This window comes from Nomia melanderi, chromosome 11 (assembly GCF_051020985.1).
Source record: "Nomia melanderi isolate GNS246 chromosome 11, iyNomMela1, whole genome shotgun sequence".
Taxonomy (NCBI): Eukaryota; Metazoa; Arthropoda; class Insecta; order Hymenoptera; family Halictidae; genus Nomia; species Nomia melanderi.
In genome coordinates, this window is record NC_135009.1 from 17,333,848 (window position 1) to 17,350,109 (window position 16,262).

Sequence of the window (16,262 nt, forward strand, 5' to 3'; positions counted from 1 at the left end):
TCATTAAATTAATAAAATAACTCTTATACTTTCCATTGTCCATATGAAATTTCAGATAATTCACGTTCTTGATAGCTGTGAAGCGAAGGAAAACGATTGCCGCGTAAACCATTTATGGACTGCACAAAGTTCAATTCTCTTTTCCTACGCCTATGAGAAATAGTAGCGCCACCACACTACGTCGGGAGGCTGTCGCGTGAAACGGTAACGCCACGGAAATCGCGGTCGTACTTGTGTTTTTTTCACCGATCAATTTTATCCGAAGACAAGTTGACCAATCGACAGATCTGTGGATGGCACAACAAGATCGTCGAGGGTGACACTGATGCCAAGGTAACGTTTCACGTTTCCGTAAAATCGGTACACGCGGAAATTTGCGCAGCACTCGCCGGATCGATAATTGATTTGCGTGTATTCTATTCTAACCTACCTTCCCGCTCCCTCCTAAGTTATTAGTTCAATCACGTCATATTGTCGATCGATTCGCTTGAGATTTAGCGGAGATTATGTGTTGAGTACGAGGCGCGATTCTGTTGATTTATTTTTCAATCGCGGGAAAGATAATCTTTAGTCAAGTTTTCGAATGTAACCACAACGGCTGTTATGCACTTACTGTCATCCGTTATCGAGATACTCGTTAACTCTGTAATCTGTATAGAAATGTCTGGCTACTGTGGCTATATAGAAAACGTATATTAAGATTCTTCGAAGTTCCCTGCCTTTTCCGATCTCACGAATCTTCGAGTTCAAGTGCAAGGTTTATGTGTTGACTCGACCGACACTGGTAAACTTAATACGTTCGCTACCGCCATTTCTTTTCGTAACAGTCTTCGTAAATAAAATATTTTAATAAACGCAGCATATGCATTTTATGAAATACTGGAAAGAATATAGTAGAGAGGAACCGTTGCTCTCCTAATATTATGCCATGCGTTCTAAATTTAAGTAACAACGTGTTTAAAAATGATTTAATTTCCTTTGCGCGAAACAGGAGATTACTATTCTATGTTTTTTTTTACAGGTGTGATACAAGATGTACAATGGTATTGGATTACAGACACCGCGTGGTTCTGGAACAAATGGACACGTTCAAAGAAATTGGGCGATTGTACGCAAAACGAAAGAAAAGGTTACTTACAAGACCGACGAAGGGAAACTAGATCAGCTGAACAAGCAACCTAACAAGGAAATTCTTGATCATGTTAGGAAACGGAAAGTTGAAGTTAAATGTGCTGAGCTGGCTGATATACTGGAGGAACAAGGGTAAGCGCGTTGATGGATAAAAGCATATAATTATATAAGGAAATCTTGACCAAGAACTTGTAATAATAATTTCTTTCGATGAAGATCGTATATAGCAAATACGAAGCTTCATTGATTCCTTGAACCCAATACCAAATGGGATTCCAAACTTCAATTGGATTTAGCTTACCATTGGCTTCAATGTATTCTTCTAACACAATATGTTGCTTCCACAGCTTATAGCACAACCACCGCTGGGTCAGTTGTTTAACTGAATCTTTATGTTTTATAGTTTTACAACTGAGGAAGTAAAAAAGAAAGTAGAATCCTACAGATCTATGTTAATGGGAAGCGAAGCCAAGCCGCCAGTACCTCGAGATGAATTCGGCCGAGTGAAGTAAGTACATTTTACTTCTTTTTCAATTCTATATTCTCACCTGTGTATCTTTCACGATGTTAAAAATCATCCTAAAAATATTCGTACGAAAACAAATAAACGCAACGAATCGAACGTACTAGAACGCATCGAATCTTACGAATTACTTAATTAAATCTTTCGTGCAAGTGAGAGTTAGAAAATATACGGAGAAGAATTATTTTCGGTGACGCCTCTAGTAATCCAGCATAGTGTCTATATATAGCGCCTAGATGATAGAAGACCAGTATCTATATCTTGTGTGCCGTCAGGCTTTCCTTCCAAAAGACTGCTAAGATCTCGCATGAAAGGGAAGCTTCAAATATTTACGCGAGTGTCGCGAAGACGTAAGGACCAAAGCTTCTCGATCCTCCTTCTCTTAACAGTTAAAAAAATCAGATCATACATTCATTGAATTACGAACAACACCGAGGCTTGCAATCCTAACGATCCACCGTTCCAGAATTTACCAAAAATACCAGCTACTCTCAAAGAAATTGACTCGTAGCCAAGTATTACGAACGTTAAGCATTTTGGAAGCACGTGATATCTCCGGAGTCCACCCCCATGCGATAACGGATTTCAAGGCGACATGTTCGCGATCTGGCGATGCTCGGAATAGTCGGGAGTCCATTTGTATAAAATAAAAATGGGAAGTTCACGGCTATCGGTTCGTAGATAATACGTTAAGCCGAGTCACGTGAGCGCGATCCCGAGGAATCCGCAGCCCCTCGGTAGAACGCAGTTTCCCGGTAAGCCCAATATTATTGGAGGGCGGAGACGGTCGCATTCTCGGGCCGGCATTTAGGGGTGTTGCGCTGCCGATATCGACGTACCCCATGGCGCCGGCGCCACCCACGAAAAGGGAGGAGAGGCAGAGGCAGGCGACCGGGGGTGGGCACGGAAAGCGAAACGGAGACGCGCGGAGGGGCGAGGGTGAGTTTATTCCAGCATCTCACTCGACTTTTCCGCCTCAGTGCGAGGATGGACCGGCGTTGCGACGCTGCGCGCCGTCGGCTCTCGTCGGGTGCACGGATCCTCCGAGGATAATCGGGATTCTCGGCGAGACTCGGGGAACTGGGAGTTCCGGTCGAAACGAAAAGGGAACATGTAACGGTCTCGTGATACTCTCGTAAACAAAAAACCACACAAATCACAAAAGTCTTCCATTAGCGTGTATCTAGTTCGATACTTCTAATCTATAAGTAATTCGTTAAGTGAATACGATAATAAGCAACGGCCGCGGCTCCGAAGTGTAGTTTAAGGTATCGACGTAAGATTACAGAAGATCCTCGCGAACGTACCAACAGCTCGTACTCGTCACGGCACGCGTAACTCTGGCGCACGCGGATCGAAGCGGAACGTTTGTCAATAAGGATAAAGAGGAAGCCAGGAGGCCAGAAGCGAACGAGAGGAGGCTAGTCCGAACGGTTTTCCGCGAGAGGATAAGAGGACTCGTTGGCCGAAGATTTGCCCGCAGGACGCCCCACGTGTCCACGATCGATCAATAGAGAGCGGCTCGAGTGATTCGCGAGAGATCGGATCCGTTTTTCTTTTCTATCGTAAATCCATGTGTCTCCAGGTCGTTCGATCGACGATAACTACGTTAAGACGACGCGTCGTGCCTCGAACGAGGAGCACGACCATAGTGTGCCTGATCTGAAGTCTTCCTTAGTCCGGCTAAGTTAGAGTAAGACGATATCGGTCTTCCTATATTCTTACATGAGACGTTGAGATATATACATATATACATACATATATATATATACACACAAACAGTGTTAAAATAGATAAGAGTATAACATTGAGATTTATCGTGTGTCCCGTTGATGGAACGATTCCCAACGGAGACGCGGGGATAGAGGATGATTAAGAGCGAGTGAACGAGAGAGAAAGAAGAAGAAGAAGAAGAAGAAGAAGCCGACGTCTCGACGTTGATTACTTTCGGAAGAAAACAATCGAACCCCCTTTCCTTTTCTTCTTCCGCTGACGCGAGGACAACTCAGTCTGCGAGGCCGACGTTTTTCATCATCTCTGCCGGATGATTGTTCTCGCGTTGGGACAACAGAAATTCTGAATACAAGGGACCCGTCGTAATCGGGGGAGGAAGCCATTACCTTCGCCTCGAGCCTCGCCCCCTCCCTTCCCTCCACGCTACCCCAAACTATCAAAGCCACCCTCGAGGAGGGATTAAGCCGCGTCGGAACTGCTTGCACACCGTCGGCGGCCGGCGGAGCTCCTTAACGCAAATTAGCGGCCGATCGGCCTTAATGCTCGGCCAATTACTCGACGGGCTAATTATTCAGGGCCGGAGATTGTCCTCGGAGGCCGCCCCCGTCGCCGCGACAAATTGGATGACGAACGGAACGAAATTTCGCGACGAATTAGGCCGACGTTCGGAAATCGTCGAGAGGGAATCTCGCGTGAATTTCAACGAACGAGGAACCTCGAATTTCGAGGAGGACCGAGGGTTTCGAAATACACGTTTACATGGGAAGGATAATTGCTCCTTGGAAGGGAGTTGTAGCTCGAAGATAGAGAATCTTTTGTAAATGGAAACTGAAATCTGGCAATTACCATTATTCGATTGACGACGAAGATCCGGTGAATTGAAAGAGAGAGGGGCCATTTTTAAGTCGAAGTTGATCGCATACGATTCGTTTTGGAGATTTGATTGTTTTTTGGAGCGAGATTCGCACTGTAAGGGAAAAGGAATCGTTCTCCTTTCCACCGGAAGTTGATCAAGGGAATGACCATGTCCGTGACGGTACCGTCCCCGCTGAAACCGGCGCGCGGCCGCGGCCCGGCCGACGGCCGCGCCTTCTTCGAGACGCTGTGGCGCGGGAACTTCTTCCTGGACCGGCAGAAAGTGATGAAACGGTCCCGGAAACGTAAACTGCAAGCGGCGAACGGAAAGAAACGTGCACAGCTGCAGATGCGACAGCACTGTTGCTGCTGCCAGCGCATACAACTTCACCTGCTCGCCGGACGGCGAAGCAACATGCGCTCCGTCGTCAGGTGAATCTCTTTCGATTGAAGTACATTCAGGCGGGATTGCTTTTAAAACGCCTGGGAACGGTTGGTTCACGGATCAAATGGAAATCACTGATTCTGGGCTCGTTAAACGTATCGCTACAGGATAGATTCCTTTCGAACGATCCGCAAGTATGTCGATTCGCGCGAATTAGTATTCGAATGTTCGATTATTAAGGCACACGAATATTAGATAATATTATGTTACTCGAAGGTTGATAGGTTCTTCGATGAGCTACACGGATTGCATTAATTAGCGCGTTGAGATTTCAAAACGAGAACACAGAACAATTCCACTTAGGAAGCCTGGATTAGTGCCTTCTCGCGTACATTAGAAGGGCAATGAGAGGAATTGGGTTTCTCTAGCCGCAGATTATCCTTCCACTTGTCTTGCTAGGCCATTCGATACCGCTAGTAGCGCGCACTCGCGTATAAATCGAGAAAATAGTCCAACGTATCCCCGCAGCTATCTGTTTCTCCGTGTTTTTTCTCTAGAGTTTTTCACGATACCTTCCTATCTCGCTGAATCTTGGCTCGAGAGCCACGAAGGAGATACCATAGAAGATCCTCCTCGATCCTATTTGCCGACAAGTTGTCAGCCGCACCGAGAATGCCTGCCCCGCATAATTTCTCTCGGTACACGAACACTCGGCTCCCGATAATACGGCGGAAAAGAACAGCGCGAAATTCCACGGCGCATCTGCCGTTGAAAAAGCGCCAGGGGCTCGGGCCTGGGATTAAAAAGGCAAACGGCCTTCCTCCGCGTGCCGACCGCCGGGGGTGAGTCACACTGTTGACTCCCCGGTCCCTCGCAAAAGAGAAACATTTCCGCGTGAGCAAACGTTACCCTTTAACACGCCGTAATCTCTCCAATTAACCACGGTCCGCCGTGCTCTCTTTCCCCGTGAACGTCAGGAAACCCGAGTTAGCGAAACTACAACCCTTAATCTTAGATCGAACGGGGCTGAAACTGAATCGACCCAAAACGCCACCGCAGATTCCTCGCAAAAAAAGACCAACGAAAACTACGAAACCTAATCAGAAACCTCGACTGCCCCTAGTTCATCCCCTAAGCCGTATCTGGAAAGAGTCCAAGGTCGCCGAGGTCGATACAAAATCCCAACGAAAAGAAAAAAGCTTACCCGGTCCACACTTTGCCGTACGATTAGACGACGCAACGAGCTGCGTGAACTCGCAGTGGACCAAACGCGAAAGGGGATGATGGGGCGGCGTGCTCACGAGGAAAGATCCGAAAGGTTATCGAAGAAAATAGCTTGAAAGTAAGAAAAAAAAATGGAAAAGGAACCCGAGCACCGTTCGATCGATCCCGGTAAGATAGCGCGCGGTAGGGGTAGGTTAAAAGGGTAAAAAAAATATTTTCCCGTTGACCCCCCGGCCACGGGGCGCTGTGGAGCGAAGAGGCAGCGGTGGGGAACGGGAAGGTGACTTGCGAGAGAGGTTGCCTCCTGAATTTGAGCGTGCAGCGGGCGAGTGGCGCGAAAGGGATACCAGAAAAGAGAACAGCTGGATTGTATTGATCCGCGCTCGAGCGCGTTGGCGTAGGGGTGGCTCGACCGACCCCGGCCTCTCTCGCTCGCCGCTCTTCGCTCGCGGGGAAGAACAGGGGCCGCCGCCGCCGTCGCCACCGCTGCCGCTGTCGCCGCGATTTCACCTCGCGCCGCCACACAGTCCTCTGTCTCTTTCCCCGGTGTTATGTCACTGGTTTTGCCGCATTGTCCGGACGCCTGAGCCATCATCGCCGCGGCCACGGGATCCGGCGTTCACCCTTCGCCGCCCTATGCCGGAGAGGTCTCGCGGGCACATCTGTGAATCGTCGCGGTGTTCGGCCAGCCCGGTGAATCCCGTTCGCGCGACGATGACGGTGAAAATCTCGACGCGGTACGGACAGTTCATCCCCCTGGCAACCCGGGCAAGGCCGGGAGAAGTCCTTAGGACGTCGGAACAGGGTCACGGCGCGCCACCCTTTCTCTATTTATTTTTACCCGTCGCCTAACTTTCCGAACGTTCCGCTGGTGTCCCGAAAGTTCCGTGTGTGTCTCGATGGCAGCTCGCTGTTGTTGTTCCCTCGTTCTCGATCGTCCTCGGACGTGCGGCTCCTTGGATCACGTGTTCAGGGCGCACGGCAGGAATAACCGGGGTTTCCCTGGGACCGAGTTCGGTCCATTTCCGTGCGGTACTGCTCGAGGGATGCACTCGGTGCAACTCGCCTTTGCTGCGGAGTGATCACGCATTCTTTCATCGGCGATCAGTGTAGGCTTGGACCTCTGTGGCTGTTTGTGCTCGCAGACACCGTTGACGAAAAGTATTTTGGAAGAAGCTAGGACTGTGTTGTAATTGGTTGTCTGTCGGGGAATCGGGGATGCTTTTTCGTTGGCGATGAGAATAGGACGGTGACAGTTGGATAAATATAGTTTCAATGGAAATCGATATGTTATTTTGGAGACATCGGACAGCCGGGTTGAGGAGATTTTTCGGTTGCTCGTATTGTCGTCGCTTGTGAGATGGAAAGTGTCGGGTTTTTTTGGTTTGCGGAGAGATAATTCGTTGATGAATTTCGTTGAGTTTGTTTTAAGGAGGATTTAATGTAGCTGGGGGTTTGATTAAGGAGAATCTTGATACTCCGTGGATCGAAACGAAGAGGATTAATTGGAATTGTTCTTCCAGCGTTCGTGAGACACATCAGATTGCCGAGGCGCAGCAAGAGAAAAATGCTAAGCTACGAGAGGCATTCGGTATATCGGAGTTCTTCGTGGAGGGAAGTAGCCTAGATCCGGAGAGGCACGCGCGCGAAGCCGAGGCGAGAGCTGCTGCTAGCAAAGTGTATGAATTGGTGAGAACCCCGAGCCCGGCGCCCGACACCACGTCTGCCCCAGAAAAGAAGAAACGAAAACGCTCCGGTAGCACTAGCAAGAAGAAAAAGGGGAAGAAGCACAAGAAGGAAAGGTAAAAGACAACGTAATGGTGCACGGGTCAGTGGAGGCTGGATTCAGTGCTGATGCTTATTATTGAGAGACAATGTGCCACTGACACGCTATAGTAGTCATATTACTGCATTGTACCATAGTATATTGAATAATAATGCGGGACACACAGTTGAACGCGTTACAATCAAATGTTTCGAAGAACAAACGAGATTAACGGGACTCGCGTTCTTTCGGTGGATGCAAGATCATTGTGGTATTGTCACAAGAATCGAGATGGAAATTTGGAAGGATTTTCACACGTTTCCCGATATTTGACTCTAACTAATTGAGCTGTGCATCCTGCTTACACTGTATACTATAGCATAGCGGTAGTACTGTGACGTTACACTACAGCAGACTATAGTATAATAGTATCGCAATAGAACATTATATTATAGTACAATGTTGTAAAACATGTGCTATAGTCTAGTGAATTAATCGTATTAACAAGTAGTCGTCTCTCGATGAAACATTGGTGAAGAAACGCGCAGGAATCCAGGCTCCAAGACCGAACAAGCGTCCCCCCGTAGTAGTTCCTCTCCTCCCTCAATTAATTATTCATTTACCGCAAGTCCACACTCGTTCATTTGCTTACTACACACCTCTTGTCAGATACTGATTCATGACTCACCTACTATTTCATGTCCCATACACCTTTCTCTGTTTCAAACAGAACTGAGGAGGACTGAGTGCCTACCCAGTAGGCTCAGTAGGTAAGTGTGGTCGTCGCGTCTACTTTCCGAAACAAAACAAAACAAAACAAAAAAATAAAATAAAATGAAATGAAATGAAATGAAATGAAATGAAACGAAAAAAAAACATTCTTAAAAAACAGTGTAAAATGAGAAAAAAGAGATCAGTCGAGTCCGTCCATTGCCTTATGTTTGGGTATTGTCTTTCTTAGGCGCAACTAGAGGTAAATGTTTGCTATACTGCGATTTATGTAACGTTAGCGAAATGTTTTCATTTTCTGCCGAGAATAATAATAACAGATACATTGTAATAGGCAAACATTTACTTAATGTACAAGATAAACGCGGGATTTTTTGAACAATAACATAACAATCTGATGCGTAAATCATGCATTTCTATCTTTGTTGTTGTTATCGATAAAGCTTGTTGTTAATGTCATCTCTCTATTTTTTTCTGACAAGTCCGTCCCTATCGATGGTTATCAAGGTAATGCTAATCCCATATTATATCAATACTCCTCATATTTTGTATACTTGTCTTTTGTGACTTTTGAAAGATGTGGTTTTACGTATATACCATAATCGCGGCTGGTTTACATGAAGTGTTAAACGGCTATGAAAAACCAGATCTCTCAAATAAATAATTATGTAGTCGGTTTGTTAGCTATAGCCCAATCTTGTGACTTTCACCTGTATATGTATCGTTGTATTTACATTATTATTTTTCTCTTTTTTTCTCTTTTTTTTTTGTTACTTAATTCACTTGAGATTGCAGTGAGAGAAAGAGAAAAAAACTTTTGTTCTTGTCTAATTATCGATAAATATTTAAAGTCTCCACACACTGCATTTCCTATACATATACGTATACGTATAAGTTAGTTATTTTTGAATTATAAATCCTGATCCAGACGCTGAAATAGTTCAGTCCGAAAACGTTCCGTCAGAGTACACATTCTGAATTACTTTCAAATGTTTGTTCATTACTTTGATCGAGCTCATTGAAAGCAGGTAGCTTGTATCATTAGAATAAAGTATTTGTTTCACACACGGATACATTGTACTACAGCTTTCTTTATTGTCAGCACAAGGTATGCACTTGTCGACAGGAAGACGCCCACTGCAAGATTTAAAAAATAAATATTATTAAAAAAAAAAAGACAAATATAAATTAGAACGTCGTGCAGTGGGACATTTAGAATAATGTTGAATGTGTTCCCTAGGTCGGAATCTCCAAAGGCTAGTAAGAAAAAAGAAAAGTCTAAGAAAAAGAAAAAGGAGAAAAAGCACAAGAAGGCTGAGGCTAGTTCCTCTGATAGCGAATCTAGTGAAGCTTCGGATGATAGCAGGTAATTGTACAAATTCAAATCTGTACGAAGAAGTATATTTATAAATTTATGTTTTGACGTGATTATATTGTATTATACAGTTCGTCAGAAACTGAGTCAAAGAAGAAAAAGAAAAAGAAGAAGAAGAAGTCCAAAGCAGAGGCAAAAGAAAAGCATGAGGTAGGGAAAATAATGGGAAGGACAAAGATATGAAATTTCTATCTTCTTGTCTATTTTTATACATACATATACATATTTATAACTATATATCTCCATATATATATACCTTAGCACGTGAAGCAGGAGCATGCGACATCTATTTTGCGTTCATTTCTCCCTCGATTAGTTGTCGATTAAACATTGGAGTTGTCAAAAATTTTGTGTTGCTGCCTACCTTTGAATAAGCATGATTCATTGCTTGTTTTTGTAAAGATTTTTATCTGATTTCAAGTTAACAGTCATTATTTCAAAAGTGTAAATCTCAGTATTGTTTGTAATTATCAGCGCCATTTGACAGGATATATTCCCTGAGTGAGTACCAGATATGCCGCTACTCAATGTAATAATAATTTGTGATTTATATTCGTACAAAACTTGCGATTGTTGTTGCCTTTTCACTCGTTTTGTGTCAAGCACCATCACATTTACGAGATATAATTAATGGGAGACTGCTTGTTCTCTGGCATAGGTGCAATGCGAAGAAATTAGTAACATACAACGCTCACACATTAGCTTGTGATCTCGTTTTATTGATTTTTGTTTGAAAACTTTTACCGTAAACATTGCATACATTTCAAACTGTTTGTTGAATATATTAGAGCGAATGAGCAGACTCCGGAAAACTTCTCAACATTTGCAACATCTTTTTTTATCCTACTGACAAATACATATGCATGATTGATGTTCTCTAGCCAACCTTGTCTAACTAGTAATCTATACTGTTTTTCTTTTAGAAGAAAAAAGCAGCTGTCAAGAGGAAGCATCAGTCATCTGAGAGCTCATCAGACAGGTACGTTAAGAAAATGCACGTCTTTACATTTTAACCAACTAAATAAATAAATAAATAAAAATCCTGACGTAATATTTTCAGCTCCCCGGAAAGGCCGAAAAAGTCTATGAAACACGATAAAGCTGCAGAAAAAGCAAAAAATGACGAAACAGAAAACACTGCTAAAGAGATTCGGTCGAATCGATCCCCAAAGAAGCAAGAGAAAGGTCGAAACGAGACTCCGCCTCCAAAAAAGAAAGACTCCCCCGTTAAAAAGATTGCTCCTGAAAAGAGGGAGAAATCCCCGGTTGCCCATAAAAGTCCACCGAGGCGTCACAGATCACCGTCGAGGAGTAGGGTCGATAGAGGAAGATCACCCAGAAGATACTCAAGATCACGGCGTGTTAGTCCCTCGCCAAGAAGGAGAAGAGTGTCTAGGTCTCCTAGGAGATACAACCGATACTCTATATCCAGAAGCAGAAGTCGATCGAGGTACGACCGTTATGGATCACGACGCAGACCGTCGCCTCTGCCTAGACGCAGAAGATCTGACTCTAGAAGGAGATCAAGATCACCCAGGAGGCAAAGAGACAGACGAGAAAGATCAAGGGAACGCCGCAGAAGCCGTAGCAGGACCAGAAGCAGATCTAGACGATCCACCTTGAGCTACTCACCCGTGAGAAAGAACCCGGAACGGTACAAACACATTCTGGAGGACAAGAAGAAACGGGATCAAAAGAAGAACCATGACAACAAACGGAAGTCTCGATCGAGCTCTAAAACTAGAAAGATAAGAACGATCACGCCGAGAGTGAGGTTACGTTCTTCCAGCGAGGACGAAACCGACATAGCCGATGACGAACCAAAACCGGAAGACGAGGAAAGGCTGAAGGTGTTGCATACTTTGAAACGTTTACAAACTACATTAGCGGCAAAGGCTAGAGAATCCATCGGAAAGAAAGTGATAAGCCCCGTAAAGGTAAAGGTGGAGAAGAAAGAAGATAGTGTACTCGATATTGCTTTACCAAATGATCCACCGAAAATGGTACAAAACATTGTTGGTCCCATACAGGAGAAGTCTAAGTCGAAATCACCTATATCGCATCTACCTGCTATTCAGTCACCTGTATCGAGTAGATCACCTTCACCGGCATTGCCGCTAACGCGAGAAGAGGCAGCTATAAAGATACGATCGCCTAGCGAGTCTCCTCCTCCGTTACCGCAAACGTTAAATAAAATAAACTCGAGTTCACCGAGTACAGCGAGTAAGACGAATCATCGTTCAAAGTCTCCAAGCGTCACGAAGAAGAATTCACCGGTTCTGTTACGGAAGAATTCATCGGAGAGCAAGTCGTCGTCGCATTCACCACCGATCTCTCACAAAGACGCGCCCATAAAGCTACGTTCGCCGAGTGAATCCCCGCCACCGATGCCGAGCAACGTGGCCAAGTCAAAGCGGTCCGTTTCTCCAACCACTTCAAAAAAGAGTTCACCTGCTTCTAGGAAGCATTCTCCAAGAGATAAGTCCTATTCCAGGTCACGTTCCAGATCTTACACAAGATCAGTATCACCAGAGAAAAGGTCTTCCAGATCTCCCAGGCGTCGTTCAAGATCACCATCAAGAGAGAAGAAGTCACGTTCTCCGTCGAGAGGCAAAAAGTCAGCGTCTCCTAGACATAGATCATCCGTGTCCCCGTCGAAACCGAAAAAATCACCAAAATCTCCGGCAAGAACGAAAAGAGTAACCAGGTCAAGATCTTCTTCGGAATCGAAGCACTCCGCGTCCAGGTCACCGTCGCGCTCTAAGAAATCTCCCTCTCATTCGCCGGAGAAGTCAAGATCCAGAAGTAGAACCAGGTCATTGTCTAAAAGGTCCAGGAGTCGTTCGCTGTCGAAAAAGTCGAGAAGCCGATCTTTATCTAAGAAATCTCGAAGCAGGTCATTGTCAAAAAAGTCCAGAAGTCGATCTCTATCAAAAAAGTCGAGAAGCCGGTCAAGGTCGGTGTCCAGGATATCACGGGACAAAGAGAAAAGAAGTCGTAGTAGAAGCAGTTCGCGTTCTTCTTTAAGGTGAATATACTAATGAGTATTCCGAACAGAAAAGAAGCAATCGAACGATAACGCTTGGGATATATATTCTGTTTGGAATGATTCGAACGTTAAACGATCGTTTCTTTTGTTTCAGTTCAAGGCACAGCCGTAGAAGTTTTTCTAGTTCATCGAGATCATCGAGCAGTGTTTCTAGCAGGTCCTCTCGTTCAACATCAAGTAGTTCAGCTTCTAGCAGATCTCGATCTCCATCTATACCGCGGCGTCACGGTTCACCTAGTTTCTTAGACAGACGTCGAATCACAAGGTAGGTAGTCTGATTATAATTGGTAGCCTTAATGTCGTAGCAGCTATTTTTTCGACACACCATGCCAAATTTTGTAAATCCACTGCATCGGTCGTAGACATGTATATCTCTTTCAATCTATTCAGTTTTTTTTCTTGTTTTCCCGTGTTTATTTATTTTATTTCTGATTATTATATGTGTTCCTTCACGTGATCCCGTAAAAAGTATCGAACGGTTATCGATAAATTCTTCAAGACTCGCTTTTGTATGTTTAATCTAATAAAATTTTATGTTGTCCTACAGGGACAGATCAAGGGACAGGCATAGAAGATAAAGTTACGGCTTCGCACAGACGTTTCTATTACTTTCCTACAGTTCACGTAGTAAATACGATGCATATCGAGTTTCGTTTCTCTTTTCCTATGAATACAAGTAGCAAATATGTGTAAGGCGGAGCAGTTTAGCTGCTGATGCGAATATTAGATAAATAATGATTAATGAATAAGTGCAACGTATTACGTCGTTTTATTAATATCTCGTCGATTCTATTATTACGTATAATAACTTTATCAATTGTAACTTCACACGAACGATTCAAAAACGTTCTACCTGTAAAACGTATAAGTATAACCAGTGAGCTCGGTATTATTTCGTTTTACAGAGTAACTATATTTACTCTGCCGAATTTTGTTTCAAGTCAGTCGAGTTACACTCACGTTTGTATGATTTTTTTTTCTTTCCTCCCTTTTCTTTGTTTCTTTTTATTTGTATCAAATTGCTTATCAGACTACAGACATTACTACAGTAGACGTAGCATGCGTGTATTTCCCTTATAAATTATTGTAAATTTAAGCGTTTACAGTAGAGATCCTCTTTTATTTTAATGTCAATCACAAAATAAAATGTATTTACCGCTACCAAGCAAGCCTGTTTCTTTAGTTCAACGTCTTCTTTTTTTTTTTGTGATTTTGCGAATCGTTTTTTGACCACTGCCTTCCATGACAAAACAAGGTAAGTGACACATTTTTATTTTGCATGACGTTCCCGTCGCATAGCATGGTTTATTTCGCACGCTTCTCTTCCGTTATCAGTATACATATATATAATAGCAACGACTATTAATAACAATATATCGATTAATCCAAAAAGGTTCTCTCATGACAATTAACACAAGTGAACGCGTTTATCTGAATTTTAACGAATGTACTTTTATATGAATATATTAATGTCCAAATTATCACAGTATTGACATCGATTAATTCTAGTGCCAGGAAGCGACCAATTCCATATCACCGACCCACTCCGACACCACCTTCTTCACCGAGTAGCTCAGATAGCAGCAGGCATAGTAATTGGTCAAGTCCAAGTCATCGGTCAAGTTGTTCTCCAAGTCGAAGTCCATCGTACACGCGTTGAAGCGAACCAGTGGATCCTTAAAGACATTCGACGTTCCTCTTTACATGTCAGATTTGAAATGGTGCGAACCACCGAGATTCTCTGATGCTTTTTTCTAACAGTCCTGCATTAACAACACAAGTCATGTTCGTGACATTGAACATTCCCTAGCTAAGCCCAGGGGAAATTTTGAAGTATTTACCTGCGGTAGAAAGCATGATTTAAAGATGCAAGGATAATGTCCATTTTAAGTTTGGTGCATGATCTTTAAGTCTGTATAAAATCTTACTATGCATTTACACCTCTGATCTCATGACTAAATAATACTCATCGATGGTGATTCGCCGTAATGCCGTTAGTTTCAGTATTAGTACATGTATCATTCGGACTAGGTTTTTCTTGTCAACTAATGCTAACAGGATTTCTACAACTCTTATTTCAGATAGACAGTAAGAGCAGATATTTTACAAGTAATTGTTAGGAATCTACCAGATACCGGAAAAATGAATGCGTATCGGTTTTAGTCAATTACTCGTTCTTTGATTTTTGTGGATTTCAATGAGATTTCAAAGAGACATACACGCAAGAGAAACCAAAGAAGATATTTTAATAATACTAGTGATGTCTGGACGACATTTTTTAATACTGTCGTTTTCGAAAGGATATTATTACCTGTGGTTTATGTTGTCTCACAGCCGTTAGAGTTTTAAGTCTTCGCGTGATAATGTTCTTTACAAACTTACATTCACCTGAGTACTTAAGCAATAAGAAGGCAATGATGATTGTAAGCATCATTAACAGCGTTGGTTGCAGCTTTTTCAGATCTCATATTATTATTCAATAGCTATTATTTAACTACTCATTTAAAACTACTCTAGTAGTTCTATGTCTGCGTGATTATTTAATCATGTAATTGTTTGTTATACAAACACCAGCTAGTCAAATTTTAGACATTCCATTAATGATTAAAAAAGAAACACTAGCATCCTTTAATCTATCAATTTCTCGGGGGAAAGAAATTTTAGTGCAATGTTCTACAACCTGTTCCTTTTGTACATAGATATTATTGTGCATAATGAAGTTGAATACTTTGCTCATTTGCTTTCCATTCTTCATACTCGATGTCTAAAAGATTACATATTTATTTATAAACTTATTTATTTATTTATTTATTTATTTATTTATTGAATGATATTATAATTTGCTAGTCATTTGTCAACGTTAATGGCAAGAAAAAAAAAGTATAAAAGTGATGTTAAACTTTTAAACTTTTCTTTAATCGCAATACTCGATTTACCTAAATACTAGTCAGAAAGTTTTTTTCTTGGCTATAAAGCCAGGCAGCATACCAAAAGACATAATTAGACTAGTCTTGATTATTCAAAGTTAAGTCTTGAAAATGTATGTATAGGGTTAAAAGTCATATTTGGAAAGTCTACGTTGTTTATAATTAGAAGGAAAAACTACATAGAACCTAGCTCCTGCATAATGACTGAGCCCGTTTTATTAACAAGAAGTAGTCAATTGCTATGGTGTTGCAACACTGACATTGCATTGATGCATATCTACTAAAGCAAATACTGAAACATAAATGCACACTTATTATGAAACATTTGTCTGCTAGAATTAGCATGGAAGGAAACTCCAAATATTAATTTCATTGTATAAATAAGATTTGTTAAAACTTGCCCACCATGGCTCTTGACTTACTATTTCTTATTCATAATTTACAGTCATCGAATGTTACCATTGTTGAAATGGAAAAAATTCTGATTATATCTGTAATATACTCTGTATTGTTGTTGTGTGATTAAATCAAAAAGCTTAAAAAAAATCAAGTCATGTTTCATTAA

At 42.6% G+C, this 16,262-nt stretch overlaps 1 protein-coding gene across 4 annotated transcripts; it reads left to right on the plus strand.

Annotated features, from left to right (window-relative positions):
• Positions 1–182: 182 nt before the first annotated feature.
• Srrm234 (Serine-arginine repetitive matrix 2/3/4) lies at positions 183–16,260 on the plus strand. Of its 4 annotated transcripts, none has more exons than XM_031993833.2 (10): positions 183–333; positions 1,022–1,263; positions 1,535–1,639; positions 7,376–7,654; positions 9,587–9,712; positions 9,793–9,871; positions 10,645–10,700; positions 10,782–12,749; positions 12,865–13,035; positions 14,280–16,260. In XM_031993833.2, exons 2-10 carry the CDS (start codon positions 1,034–1,036, stop codon positions 14,428–14,430), a joined length of 3,165 nt encoding a protein of 1,054 aa, XP_031849693.2. In that variant the 5' UTR covers positions 183–333; positions 1,022–1,033; the 3' UTR covers positions 14,431–16,260. The 4 variants fall into 4 exon arrangements, with proteins under 4 accessions (XP_031849693.2, XP_031849695.2, XP_031849694.2 ...); XM_031993835.2 differs by lacking the exon at positions 14,280–16,260 and adding an exon at positions 13,318–13,935; XM_031993834.2 differs by lacking the exons at positions 183–333; positions 1,022–1,263; positions 1,535–1,639 and adding an exon at positions 2,617–4,675.
• Positions 16,261–16,262: the final 2 nt, after the last annotated feature.

Excerpts from the sequence above, each read along its gene's own strand:
- Srrm234 (XM_031993833.2), top strand. The coding sequence starts at position 1,034 with ATGTACAATGGTATTGGATTACAGACACCGCGTGGTTCTGGAACAAAT. Across the intron at positions 7,655-9,586 it reads AAGAAGCACAAGAAGGAAAG|GTCGGAATCTCCAAAGGCTA; the intron begins GTAAAAGACAAC and ends TGTGTTCCCTAG. Across the intron at positions 9,872-10,644 it reads AGGCAAAAGAAAAGCATGAG|AAGAAAAAAGCAGCTGTCAA; the intron begins GTAGGGAAAATA and ends TTTTTCTTTTAG.